We start from the raw sequence: 14,853 nt of genomic DNA, 5'->3' as shown, positions 1-14,853 counted from the left end.
CTGCTCCCAAGCTCAGTCCTATTTGGTCCTGATTTTTTTTTTTTTCACTGAGCATGAAAATCGCATTCCCTTGTATTAAATTACTGATTTAAGTCACACCAACATCAATATCACGTCTGAGTTTGGGGCAAGCCGCGTGATGGAAAAAAGCCAAAACACATCCCAACCAGTAGCAACTCTCCCTATGGAGTCAGACCCAAGTTCCAAGCCTCAAATACCTCAGGCAAAATTTGGAAAGAACTGTAAATGCCCATGCTGCTGGCACTGGGACAAAGAAGCCCCCATGAACACCTACTCACCCCTGCAGCTGCCAAAGCTGTGGCTGGGGCTGCCACCCCCTTGTGCCTTGAAGCATTCCAGCTTGGAACAGCAGCTTGGCAGAGGGAGGACCAGGCTTCTGTGCAGCAACATGGACCTTGCTACAACCTTCGTAGGACTTTCTTTTAATAAGCACAATATCAGGTGTTTGTGCTGAAGCAAGCAGAACCTGAAGCATCTTGAGATCATGGAAAGGGCTAATACAGGTGGAAGGGCATGGAACAATTAGTGGAGGACATGGAGTATCTTGTTTATCATAGTATGGAGGGTATGAAGATAAGAAAAGCATGAAACTCCTCTTGTGAGCTCAGAAGTCATCTGGACTTGGTATTACAGTGCTGATTCATTAGAAATTAAGAGACATTTCTAACTCTTTTTTTCCTGTAGCTACCTTATAAATAGACTTAATGACTCAAAGTCATTTACAACCACTAATACATCACCTAGTCAACTCAGTTAGCCTCATATTAAAATTAATTTACCAGACATCCACAATATCCAATTAGCTGCAAATCAATAGGCTTACTTTACAAGAATTTATTGATCCACAAAGTAGGTTTTTTTCCTGAAATGAAAATTGTAAGTCCTTAAATTAGTTTGTCTAAGTTACAGCTGCTTGTAAATACTTAAGGCAGCTGCCTATTATCAAAACAATTCTGTTTGCCTTTACAGATTAGTATTATAATAAATATCAGAATATCCCTATCTAGCTGAAAAGAAGTGAAACTCACTTAATGAAAAAAAAAACCATACAGCCTATTTGTCACTTCAGTTTCATTTCCTATTTCCAGGATTTAATTCAGCTTTTTTTTTGGATTTCTAGATTGTGGTGAAATGTGAATAAGTGGGTACTTTTCTCATTCTGGTCACAACTTATGAACAAACACATCTGCTGAAAACAGTGCCTCTGATTCTTCTGTGCAACAATTTCCTCTGCCTGTAACTCTGAATCTTTTCTCAATTACAGATGCCCGAGCTCACAGGTGAAATGCAATTACAGACTGGCAGCACCTACATTACAGGAAAAAAGGAGATCTATGGAGAGGTGTGGTCAGTCCTGAGGATCCACCATCCAGTTATAGGTGTCACAAGGGTTGTGCTTCAGGCCAGCTCCAGGGGGGTCCCATGGACAGAAGTTGAGGCTGGAATGCCCTGGGTACCGCCTGGAGTGCTTTTTTCATTCCCTTCTGGCTCAGAAATATCTGATTGCTCCCCCCTCAGCTGCCCAGTGATGTGAACCACAGGACAGAAGATGGTGGCAACTGGAAGATTCGTTTCAAAAGCACATTTCTGATCCAAATAAAAATGTAAACAAAACCTACAAACTCTGTTATTAGCCTTCTGCACCCAGTTAATTCCTGTTAATGTTAAAAAATAAATGCAGGACAATTTTCAGACCCATAATAGATACATTTAGATTCCAGAAATAAAAAAAAAAAAAGTAAATCAGCAACTCACTTTTTACAATTCTATTTCTATACACATTAGCTCCTCTGAATTTTTTCCCTTTTTAAAATAACATGTCCATCCAAAGGACACTCGTCCTCTTTGCTTCTTCCACCAAATGGGTTTAATATGAAGTGAGTAACCATCCTTTATCTCATTATCTGCATGTGCAGTTTGAAGTTGTCATTACTGCGTATTTAATCATTCAAAGTTTTCAATGCCTAATCTCCTTTTATTTACTGTCAAATCTCCAGAAACATAAATTCCAAGCAGTCCCAAGAATCAGAAAGGTTAGTTGGGAAACAAATGCAAATCAAATGCATTGTTTCACTGCAACATTATCTTATGTCATTAGTTGGCAGCAGCCATAAAGCTCTGGACCACTTCCAACATTTACTTCCATACACTGAGCAGAAGCTGACATGTCTAACCCCCCCACACTTTGTTCATCTTCCAGCTACTTTACATGGATCCAGATTAAAAATAAGGATTTAAAAATCCTAATTGTATCAACTGGAATCATTCTCTTTTACCACTGTGTATCTGAAAGAAGAGTATAGTAAAGCTGTGCAGGGTTTGCAGAGCTAATTCTGCAGTAATGTGGGTTTATTTAATGGATTTTCCAGCAGGGCAGTCTGCAGCAAAGGTCCAATGCAGAATTTCGACAAGCCAGTCATGTTTAGTAACTTTTTCTAATCCTTAAAGATATTTATTGGCCAATATTTGTTTTTAATTATTAACGTTAGAAAGCCTTAGTGCCCAAAACTGAACAAAACTAAAATGGAAATAACAAAACAAACCCATGGTGTACACTAAATCCAAGCAAGTGGGCTATGAGCTGGGGGGCAATCCTTAGGAAATGGGGGAAAATGACCTCCACTGCAGCATCCCTGAGTATTCTCTCTCTGCTGGGCTCAGGGTGCTCAGGGAGCTGCAGGAGTGCAGTGGTCCAGAAGCATGCATCCTCTGGCCAGAAATGACAACGTGTTCAATTTCTACCAAACCATAAAAAATAACAGACCTTGATCCTTAGAAACACCAAACATTAAATTATACTGTCTTCAAGTGGAATTCCTGAGTTTTTTCAGGGAGTTTTCCCATATCCCAGGATCCACATCTGCGCAAGATAGTTTTGTTTTATTTTAATTTATCCAAGTGAGTTTGGAAGTTAACACAGATATATCTAGCAAAGTAGCTCTGAAGCTACCATTAGAGGAAGAGCTTTCTAACCGCTCTAGCATACTGCACTCTCTAGCACAAATCTAATTTAGTTCAAAATAATGAAGCTGACAGCTCAGATAGTCTGCCTGGAAACTGTGCAAATTTCCCACCCACCTTCATTTGCAAGGTCCCTGGCACTCCAGTCTTCAAAAACGCTGAAGTGCATGACAGGTTTCTAGAGACAAGTCTTCAGCAATGCTAAAAGTGAGATCTCCGACCTTTTGGAGAAGCTCATATTTGAACTCAAGCCTCCTGAGGGAATAGAAAGGTTGCTCTCATGATGCCTCAACCTTAAGGCACTTCCAGAAGTAATCCCTTTCCTAGTCTGAGGGCAGTGACTTTGATGAAACTTGACTATGAGACCACGTCCCACCTCCAGCACTGCTCCTGTCAGACGAGACGCAGTGTTTGAGCGGGGAAAATGGTGAATCACCTGCAAAAGGCTGGAGAGGGACTTTTTACAAGGGAACATGGTGATAGGACAATGGGTAATGGCTGTAACTGAAGCAGTTATATTAGGAATACCTAATTTAGATTAGGTATTTGGAAAAAATTCTCTACTTTGAAGGGTGGTGAGGCACTGGCACAGGTTGCCCAGAGCAGATGTGGATGCCCCATCACTGGAAGTGTTTAAGACCAGGCTGGATGGGGCTCTGAGCAGCCTTCTCTAGTTGAAGGTGGGGTTGGAACCTGACGATCTTGGATGTTGCTTCCCAAGCCAACCCACTGTATAACAGTGAGCAGAGTCCCTTCCCCGCTCTCTTCCCTGCAGCAGCACTAAGGGAGAGCTAAAGACGCAAACGCAATTGATTTTCCAAGGTGAGACGCTGCCAGAGTAAACCGGGGCTGGCCGGTTGTGAAACCACACTTGCAAAGGGCTGGGAGAGCGCAGGTCTGGCCGAGGACAGGGCGAGTGAGGTGACGCAGTCTCCCTCCCGGGGCACTCGCACTCGGCTCCTTGCGCAAGCCGCCCACGGGATGCGGGATGCAGGGAGCGGGCACCGTGCGCCCGGCTCCCACCAGCCACGCTCAACACCTGCCCCTTCCCTGCAGCTGGAGGCCTGGAGCTGCCAGAGAGAGGCAAAGCACAAGGTAAAAGTGTATGAAGCAGAGCACTGCTTTGCTCAGAACTGCTCCCATCTCCACGGGGCATTCCCGAGCCAGGACCGGGACAGCTCCCGTGCGCCCTCCTGACCCTCCGAGCCAGGTACAGGAGAGGAGCTGGGGGCAAAAGAAATTCGGTACAAAGGAATTTCAAACCCTGAAAACAAAGGGTTTTGCAGCACTGCACTATGATCTTAGTACAACACAGGATTCAGAAAAGCATTGCCAAAAATGCTGGCAAGACCCTGCAGTTCTCAGCAGCTAGGAGCGGCAAAATTCTGGTCAGAACAAATTACTGAATTCTCCATTCTGCCCTCTGATTAAAAGTTCTCAGACCACTGATAGATTACACTGCCCAAAATAAACCTCTAAAATACTGCTTTGATTTGGAGACTTAAGGCTAAACGTGCACCCAAAAGGGCCATACACACATAAAAATAAGGAATTAAGATATTCTCACAAATCCAAAAGATTCAGAAGGCATTATTAAAAATGATATGAAGATTTTAATTTCTTTTGTGGGTTTTTTTTTTCCGAAGACCTAACTGCTATGGAATTGGTTTATAAAGCTGCCATTTTTTGGGGTAACACCTCTCAAAAGTAGATATGCAATGAAAAGCACAATAGAAAAGACTCATGTACTCAGCAGAAATTTTAGCCTGAAAGCTCATTCAAAAAACTTATTTCATCTCCAGATGCAAGTAGAAAGTATTGTTTAGGAGAGAAGATGGAAATGAGCAAAGTGATAGAAAAATTGTCAGAAACATTCAGCAATTAGTCTGAAATTTGCTTTTTAACCTTAGGGCTGTAACTCTTTGATCTATTATTATCACTAACCACAATCAGCAGCATTTCCATGCATCTTAGAAGGAGCATACAAATTCCTATAAGCCATTTTATGTATTATCCACAAATACTGGATTTTGTTCCTGCTCAGAGGTTCTAACCAAAATCTACTTTTATTTTTCTCCTTTTCAGAAAATAGCATTACATATTAACTCCAAATATGAAATTTAAGCTATCAGCTTGTTCATGAAGCCAACAGGCAGCTTAGAGATCACAGATTTGAAGAAATTTAATTTAGCAACCAGCTAACAAGAAACTCTAATGTAATTGCAGGTGCTTAATTCACTGTTTAAGATAAAAACTAAAATTCAAGTTATTTTCTGATCTACCACAGCAGTGGGGGAACTTCTGCTATAATATAACTCAGTAAAGAAATGTCATCTTTCAAAAATATTTATTCACATACTGAATAGATACAAACAGTGTTACATATACTTTTAAGAATCCAGAATGAACAGCATGGATTTGGTTTTCTGCACTTTTTTTGTTTTGGGAGAGGGTTTCGGGAGACTGGGGTGGGATTGGGGGGGGGCGGGGCAGCGTTCTTTGATGTATTTTGAATCTTTCAGCACTGATTTCAGCAAAATAAAGACAACCCCCCAGACCACCTCCTTTCAGAAAACACACTGTTAAGCTCTGATAAACCACATTAATAAACCTCACTGCAAAACAAAACAAAAACAAACCAAAAAAACCCCAACTCCAAACAAGGTCACAAAGTCTCCCATTTAAAGAGACCATTTATTTGAAAATTTTGCCCTGAAAGCAAACCAACCCTGAAGGTTTTTGTAAAATCCCGGGGTCCCTGAAGGGAAAGCCATGGATGCACAGAAATCCTGTCTCCAAGTCCGAGGAGGGAGTGCCTCCTCCCACGCAAGCCCTGCAGAGAGGGGGAGACGCTGCCGCTCCTCTTGCCGGCAGTGGTACCGGAGCAGGCTCCACTGGGAACTGCTGCCATGGATAAACAGGCACTTCCTGACCTGGGAGCCCTTCCCCTGCAGCCTTAGCCAAAAACGTGTGCCTTCCTCCAAGGTCAGCCTGACTCCTCCAGCCGCAAAGCCGAGGTGGCTGCAGCAGGAGAGGGCTGTGGGAGAGCCCACCAGACGGTGACCTTCTGCTGCGGGTGACACAAGTAGGGCAGCGAGCAGCCACATCATGCCATGGTCTATTTAGGGTGCATTCAGACGTGCCCAATAACACTGCGTGCCCAATTCCACTGCACCCAATGGAAATACTGCTGCTTTTTCTCTTCCTCTCCACAGATCTCTCACTCAGAGGAGACTGCAACCGAAGTAATTCATATGCTGAGCACCAGGCACTGTGTAGCAACCAGCTGCATGTGAAAACTGATAAAAGTACTAAACTTAGATGGATTTAATACCTGTTTTTCACACACTCTTTTTAGTTTCCTCGTTGGACCATTTTTATCACTCTTAGACAGCCATATTTTAAGACACATTTGCCAGAGAACAAGTTATGGTTCTATATTCATCCTTAACTGTGGTATTTTCTGACCTCTGAGATCTTAAATCTCAAATCACAGCACTCCATTGTTCTTCAAGAAGTTTTGGTCAAAACAAGTCCATTATTAACTCCATCTCCTACAACTCTGCTCAAAGACTCAATACATGCAATTGAAAAAGAGAAAATGCCTTAAAACTACGCCCTGAAAATACCAGCGTTGGGATTATGGCTGGACAATACATTATCTTTTAGCAGAAAGGTGCACTTGGGATATTTCACAGGCTCCACTCCCTTTCCATCCCTGCAGTTTGTTCTCGCGTCCGTATCACATCAAACTGCTCACCAAGTTTCACTGTCCTGTTGGTTCTTTGGAGCTTCAGAGTGGACTGGATCAGGAACCCAATCTTGCTCTCACATACAACAAGCCAAATCAGAGGGCAAAGCCAGAATCAGAGCAGACAAGGCATGGCCCAACAGAGTATTTTCACCACTGCAAATAATATATTGTTCAGCTACAAGTGACACCCAACAGCAGCCACTGCTCCAGCCTGGGATCAGCAGAGCACCAATGAGTACCTGACAATCTGATTCAGCCAGGCAGAGCACTCCACAGCAGGTTGTAGCTCCATTAATGTTAAGTGCTGGTTGAGTAAGGCCAGGTTATTGAACCACAACTTAACAATTTACTCCCTCTGCAGACAACACGAGTACTGCACGAGCACTGAATCTGCTGCAGCAATCCCTGTGCTTGCCTGCCTTGCTGCAACACACATCTCCTAAAACAGGACTGGAACATTTTTTATACAGTTCATCCTTTTCTGTCTTCCAGTCCTCATGAAAATGGACTGATCCATACTGTCAGAAAATGCACCATCAAAATTTCTTCTGCTTGTTATAAAATCTGTGCATTGAAGGTGACCCCCAGAAAACCATCAAAACAAGATTATCATAGTCAGATTCCATATCACCAAAAGCGATACAAAATCTAGGCAACAACATTAGCTACTACCAGAATTAAACATGGCAAACTGATTTCCAACAGCCAAGTACTGCAAAGTTGAGTGGTATCAACCTGAAACATTTTGGAAATACACAACTTTATTTACCGCTGCACAAAGAAACAACCAAGCCCTAGATCCTGGCACCCAGCTTGACAACAGAGCTCCTATTTCCCCAGATGGGGAAGATCCACCCAGCTCTGGAACACAATTTTCCATTAATGTGGACTTCCCTATGCCACAGCACAGGAGGCAATGGATATATATAATTTTCAGGAAAAATAAGGCATTATTTGCATACATATTTTAAGGGAAAATACTTTATACAGACTTTGAACTTCTCAATAAAGAGCAATACAAAAACCCAGCACCCTCACCAAAATAACAACAAAGAAAGCTGTAGAAAGTAAAAAGCTGTTCAGTGCACGCTGGTATGCCCAAGGGAACCTTTCAGCCTCCTGGGCTGACATATTAATACAGACTTCTAATTTCTTTAGCGAGAAATAAAAAATATGCAGAGGTCTCAGCTTTGTCAAGACTATATCCAAAGCTGCATTAAAAAAAGACACAAAATTATACAAGAACCTACAAAAACAAGTATACCGTCTCAAATTGAAATAAAGGAAAAATATAGATTTCAGCCTATGGTGCATGGTATTAGAGAATCCTTTCTGCAAAAGGTTTGCACAGTAAATTTTTGGGAAGATAAAAGGGAATACAGTCCTGCCAAGCATGGAGAATATTTTAACAGCACAGTCCTTTTCTCATAAAGTCCGTCAGCAAACAGAGGTCAAGGCCATTCATAAATTCTAAAAATAATATTTACCAGGCCTTTATCTTTCTGGCAGGTATAATTCTGATAAGTGACTATTCTAGATAATATTTAACATAAAAGTTTATTTACAAAAATACTTGCAATAGCCTGAAATCAGATTTTAACCAGAATCAATTCAAGCCAGTAAAGGCTACAGGTAAATCAGGATCATGTTGCTGGGTTGCCTTCTGGTTTTGGGTTGGGTGAGATGGCTTTTTTGGGGGGCTTTTTCAAGTAGGGTCTAAGAAATAAATACTGACCCATGTGAATGGCATCCCTAAAATACTATCAATGTCTGATCAAAAATTTATTGAAACACTATTATAGATAAACATATGCAATTCATATTAAAACACTAAATTTTCTGAATAGCACATCAAACTTTGTGAATTCCACCCACGCTGGATTACGCCAGTGGAATTGCCAGGAAGAAATGACAGTAGGAGGGAGTATAGCCCCTCTGTTTCCACCACAAGCACTGAGAAAAGCGAGTACATGTGTGTACATACATGAGTTAATATGGAAATTAGAGGGAAAAGGCACATTTGCACAAGAAGCTTTAGGTAAGAGCTAATGCAGCAGAAAAGTCATTCTCCTCAATTCTTACTGTTGTTTTAAGCAACCATGACATTTTCGTAGGCCATTTTGAAAATCACATAATTGGCACGCTCATGGGGCTTAGGCTAGCACCCCAATTCAGACAAGCACTGATCACCCTATAGTGAAATCTTATCTGGATTCTTTGTGTAGGTTTTCATCAATGACATCACACAATTGCACATACCTTATTTTTCAAGCCCACTTAGTGATTATTTAGTTTAGAAACCAGTATTTCTTAGAAATGCCATTTGTGGAAGGAGGAATCTATACACACAGCCAGACAAGTATGATTCACCCTTTATTAAAAATTACAAATGTAAAATCTTTCAAAAACAAAGACATGTTCTGCATGCCTATTAGCAGAAGAAAAATATTTAAAAGAGAATAAGGCAATTTGGTTTCCCTTAAGAGGCTCTCATTCCCCAAGCACCACAATCTGCAATGTTATAAAAAAGTTACTATCAACTAACTTAAAAAGAACCATAACTGTGTGCATCTAATAAAAGTAACTGAAGGGAAAAAAAAGAAATGTTCTAGTTGGCAGTGGGTGATTGGCACAATCAACAAGGTAGCAAGGCATTTTAAATGCCTCAACTATGGTTATTAGACACTACCACTGATTCAAGAAAGGGAACACTCGAATATGGGTTTTTTAACAGCAATATTCTTAGGATTCATTATAAATATGAAAAGTCAATGTCATCCACTCCTTTTCACCATGTAAGCTGCAAGTCTGAGGCAGTTCAGAAAGGGTATGACATCAGGGTTCAGAAAATAATGCTGCTAAAACAAGACATATTCCATGCTGGTCATCTATTGGCTTTAGAGAACCATGCAGCCTATTTTTTTCCTTCACCTTATTCTTTGCTTGCAGCCATTTATATTGCAAGCCAAAAAAAAAAGACCAAGTCTTAGAATACCAGAAGCTTCAAAATATTGCAAACTTTGAAGGGTTAATCACATGCTGTAAAAGCCTGCAAAATGTGCGATGCCTGATATGACTGACACATCAGAAAAAAAAACTGGAAATAGTAAGGATCTGGTTTAGATGTAGAGGACAGAGGTGTGATGCTGCTGTTCTGATGACATGAAGGAAGAGGTATTTTGCAATCCCCATGCCACACGGATATGGGACAGCTGAAACCAACCTTGCTTGGGATGTTGGGTCTGGCACAGTTTTAAGCTATGTGTGTTTTATTACAACACCTCAGAGCACTAACTAATTTGAGCCTGATTTCCTCTGTTCTAGCTGCAAAACAGCACAGAAACAAAGAGAAAAATAAAGGTCAGTCTGAGGTTCAATAGCAAGGCTGAGCTTTTACATGTGTGACATCTTATGTGGAGTCTTTATGACTTGTCTCACCAGCAGACAAATATCTCAGCAGGCACCTCTGCAATCAAACCTGCACTGCCAAAAAGATCTCTGCACGAATTTAACTTGAAAATTTTAAGGGCTTTGCACAGGTCCCTGGCTGCACTGTTGGCATTGAGCCATCACCAGCCAGATTAAGAGCAACATTTAGTTAAATAATGGGGTTGATTCTGAGATTTGAAATGATGACACATGTCCTCATCTGGAGTACAGATCAGGATGCCTGGAGTGTCGCAACTCCGCAGATCTCCATCACCTGAACAAAATTCCACACGTAAGAGCTCAGAGCACTAAACATTTCAGAATACCCATCCTGCAGAGTGGCAACTACACTCACCTGCAAATCCTACAGAGATACCAGCTTGGAGAACAAAGACAGGAAAGTGGACCCAGCCTGTGTCATCATCAAACCTGATTACATGTACTGATCTAGAGCTACATTGGACTAATGTCAGATCAGGAGACTCCTTTAAAAGCCTTATAAGAAACTGTCACTCCAAATACAACTATTGATGGCAACTTTGTTCCTTCCTGCATTATTTCCTTGTTTATTGTCCCTGCAATGGATGACAGCCTTGACTCAGTGCAAGCATTCAGTCACACAAGAGTTCTCACAGCTGGCAGGAGCTACCTGTCCAAGCAACAGTGCTCAACCACAAAGGCAGTAAAATATTGGGTCTTTGTATTCAGGCATTCCATCAGTCTTCTGGTGAACTTTTCTCACTATATAAATAATGCAATTTATGAAAATTTCATCAGGTAAAATAACTAAGGAACAGTGACTCCATCTTCCTTAATCCAAGAAAGTACATTTAAACCAAGACTGGATGGTAACAAATATCCAGCTACAAGCAAAGTTCAGCATGATGGTAGGACACAGCCCTTTCAAGCTGAGTATATTAAAAAGTGCATTCTTTTTCGAGACCATATTAGAAATGGCCAAAGAAGAAGTGAAGTATGGCCTACAAAATGAAAGAGAGATTGTAGCAGTGCTGGACAGAACTGACAGTAAAATGAAAACAGTTTTTTTTTTCCTCCTTATAGGTAGATAGGCTGATTTCCCTCCTGAAAAGCACCAGTATTTTAGATATTATGTTTTTCACTGCAACACTATTTTCAGAAATCTGTAGTATCATACAAATATGGAAAACACCACGCATCCTCCTAACCCCACGCCAAGAATAAGGCAGATGCTTCATTCACTGAGGGCAGCTGCATAGCTCGTGATGAGCAAGAAAAACCACTTGAGAAAGGTAAATGCCAATCTGTCACTGGCTATTTGAGCTTTGGCACAAGCCTTTGGTCAGCCTGCTGGGTACATGGGTGTGCTGTGCAACCATTTGAACTCAGGCATGCTGTCAGAGGTGCTTCAGAACATGTACTATTGACTCTGTGACTAGGTGGTTTAGGAAAGTAGGCATCCCTCATGCAGCTCAAGGACATCTGCTTGAAGAAGGACGTGCTGCCACAGATCAGCCAAGAAAGCCAAATTCAGATGACACTTGCTCATTTCTCTTCCACCAAAAGTGAGGGGATCAGTTTATCCATTTCTCCCTTTCAAATGCATCAAGTTTTAACAGCTCTCCTCCTTCTGGAGGCATTTTTCTATATATATAAACCAAATGTTCCTACAGTTAAAATACAGAAATAATATGTTGCCACAGGCTTGCAACGTTGTTTTTTAAACTTAACCAGTTAAAGTCCAGTGCAAACACAGAACCATGCTTCTTCACAAAAACAGATTCCTGACACTACCATTTTCTTATCCTCATCTCAACATTTCATCTGAGGTACCACACATTCAAGCACTAGCTAAGAAAAAAATAACCATTATAGGACACAAGAGAGCAATTTTACTAAGCTCTCATTATAGGAAAAACAACATTTGTAGTAGTAAGAGCTCATAAACATACTAAAGCCATACCTTCAAGCCTAATAACAACAGAATACAGTATGTTCTTCTTAAATATTAAAGCCAGCATTTGACTTTCATTAAAGGCAGAGTAAAATACAGCAAGATAGCCACAAATCTAATAATAATGGAAATTCAAACAAAGAATTACGCATCAGACTGAAAAATACCACCCTGGTCCTCATTTTAATTCACGCCTTGTTTGTTTAGTGCAGGGGAAGAAAGAAAAAAAATGAGATTAAAAAAGAAAAAAAAAGTAGCGATTTGCCAGCTCACCTGGACACATTTTCTGGAATGTACTCTAGAACTGGATACCCATCACTTCTTCTGGATGCCAGCTCCGAATGCGACTTCCAGGTCTCCACGAGCGTGCTGACAGCAGGGAAGGAGCTCAAGTGCTGAAATGTCTGCTCTCGAGCAACCGGCCGCGACAAGGATATCGTGCCCTGGGCACCGATCCTGTAGTGAAATGACTGTCCACCTGAATTTACCCCCACAATGGCAGAGGATGGTATACTGTTCTCTTGGTAATAGCTGCCATCATCAGGCTCCTGCTTAATCCCCACACGTAGGCCTGGATTTGGAAAACCGCTACCTTCACAATTTCCATCAAATGAAGAAACAGGTGGTCCTAAAATCCCAGAAAGAGAGTAATAGTCTTTGTCATCCATAAAAGAAAAATAAGAGCCATCTGTAAATGGGAAAGGATTTACTGTTTGATTCCCTTTAAAGGAGGCACCAGAACAAGGATGTTTGGCCGACTCTTGCTTCACTGGTACTGGAAAGGGGGAATCTGAGTTTATTTTGCTGCTGCTGCTGTCGCCGATGCAGGCGCTGCCAAAGGACCCATCTGGCTCGGGCTTTATGAACTGAACAAGGTTCATCTGGCTGTTGTTGGAGATGGCGTTCTCCATTTCCTCCATCTTAGGAAACGTGAGTTCTTGAGCACCCTTGTCTTTTGTTTCTGGACTGGGAACTGTATCTTGGCTTCTGCTAGGCCCCACTGGCGTGCCAGAAGGCGGGAACCCTATGGAGTTGTTAACGGGGCTACAGATGGATGATCCCACAGTGCTAACCGCTGGACTAGAACGCGTGGACCTATTATTGGCATTGGAAGGGCTGGCAATGGAGCTCCTGGAGTTCAGGTTTGCAGGACTGGACACAGAAGATCGCATAGTGATATTGTTGGGACTCGAGACGGGAGATTTCACGCTGCAGTGGCTGGGAGGGCTGGAGATTGGCGACTTCATGCTACTGATAGGGCTGGAAAGCGGAGAGCCGACGTTGCTGACGTGCGCGGGGCTGTGCAACATGGAGCCCCGGCTCTCAACGTTGGGCGAGCGCGACAGAGGGGTGCCCTGCCCCATGGGGCTGTGCATGGCAAAGTTCCCAAAGCTAGCGGTAGTTGAGGACATGGAGTTAACTCCCGCAGGACTACATACTGAAGAGGCCATGTTCTGAGGGCTGCAGCCTGAGGGGCTTTTCTCTTGACACATGATGGGGCTTTTGACAATTGTGTGCATGGCACCGCCGTTCACGGTGCTCCCAGAGTCCGACATCAGAGACCTCAAGGGCCTGCTGGCGCTGTGGAGGGGAGAGGAGCAATGGCCATTCTCCTTGTAGAGCTTCACCAGCTGCTCCACATTCTGGTAGATCTTTCCTGGGCTCCCCTGGTTCTGCTGATCGTAGTGGTAATCGGCGTCTCGTATCGAATCCATATATAAACCCATGGATTCGGCCACCGTTGCCGACAGCTCCTTGGACTCTGTTTCGGTTTTGATGTCAGAGCGCAGGAGACCAGGCTGGCTGTTGTCTTGCTGCAGGCAGGAGAGTAGCTCAGGTTTTTCTTTGCCGTTTCCTTGAGCGCTGCTGTTTGCGAAAGTGCCGGCGGCGCAGCTGACGTTTACAATCTCCATGTAGTTACTGTCATCAGTCTGCTCTCCAGCACCTATGGAAGAATACTCCACAGACTGAGAAACTTGACCCCACCGTCTCTCCATATCTAAGCCTTCTGGGTAGCTGTGGTATCCTTTTGTCTCCATAACTAGCAAAGACATATATAAAAAAGTAAAATTAATGACAGGACAGTGTGACTTCCTAAGGAAATTTCCTAATTTCCTAAGGAAACAAGGCGTATCCGCTTTCTCCGTCTATCCTCCTCTCTCTCTCTGCCTGCCAGTCCCATTTCCCTGCCCCATCCATCATCTCTCAACCATTTGTCCAATTTCAATCAAACCAAGGGAAAGGTCTCATGGATATGACAGCCCTATGGGCTCAGGGAGAAAACAGCTCAGCAGTTAGGGAACACCCAAATTATTGCTCCCAGCCCTGCCCCAAAAGGAACGGCTTGTCAATGTCAGCAAACCGCCCACCCTCGCTGGCCATAGCCCCACAGTCAGTCAGTGCCAGCTGTACCACGGGCTGTCCCTCACCTAAAAAAGGGAAAGGGGAGTAAGGAAGGAGGGGATCCAGAGAGGTCCTGAAAGGACATGCTGGTGGCAGGCAGGATGAAAACCCTGTGGAAATTGCTCATTACAGAGCTTGGAGGAGCTCTGCTCCTCCAAGGACCTTCCACTGCCATGTTACACGGACAACAAAGCAAGGGAGACTGCTCTTTTAAGGGGATTTCTCTTCATCATCCTCACCATTCAGCCTAACACAGGATGCTTTAGAAGGAACCAGTGGGTCTGAGGGGCTGGGAGCTGACTTGCCCTTTCCGAGCTACACAAACTTCTCGCGCAACCTCCCAAAGAAACAT

General features: G+C 42.8%; 1 protein-coding gene across 1 annotated transcript in view; it reads right to left on the bottom strand.

Annotated features, from left to right (window-relative positions):
- NR3C2 (nuclear receptor subfamily 3 group C member 2) overlaps positions 1 to 14,152 on the bottom strand; it is a 185,115-nt gene extending 170,963 nt beyond the window's left edge. Inside the window, exon 1 of the mRNA XM_005418096.2 lies at positions 12,372 to 14,152. Within this exon, the coding sequence (XP_005418153.1) occupies positions 12,372 to 14,152 (1,781 nt within the window). The remainder of the gene's footprint in view (positions 1 to 12,371) is intronic.
- Between the last annotated feature and the right edge of the window lie 701 nt (positions 14,153 to 14,853).

This window comes from Geospiza fortis, unplaced genomic scaffold (genome assembly GCF_000277835.1).
Source record: "Geospiza fortis unplaced genomic scaffold, GeoFor_1.0 scaffold11, whole genome shotgun sequence".
Lineage (NCBI taxonomy): Eukaryota > Metazoa > Chordata > Aves > Passeriformes > Thraupidae > Geospiza > Geospiza fortis.
Note: the sequence above shows the minus strand (reverse complement) of the source record. Positions and strands in the feature narration are given on the sequence as shown.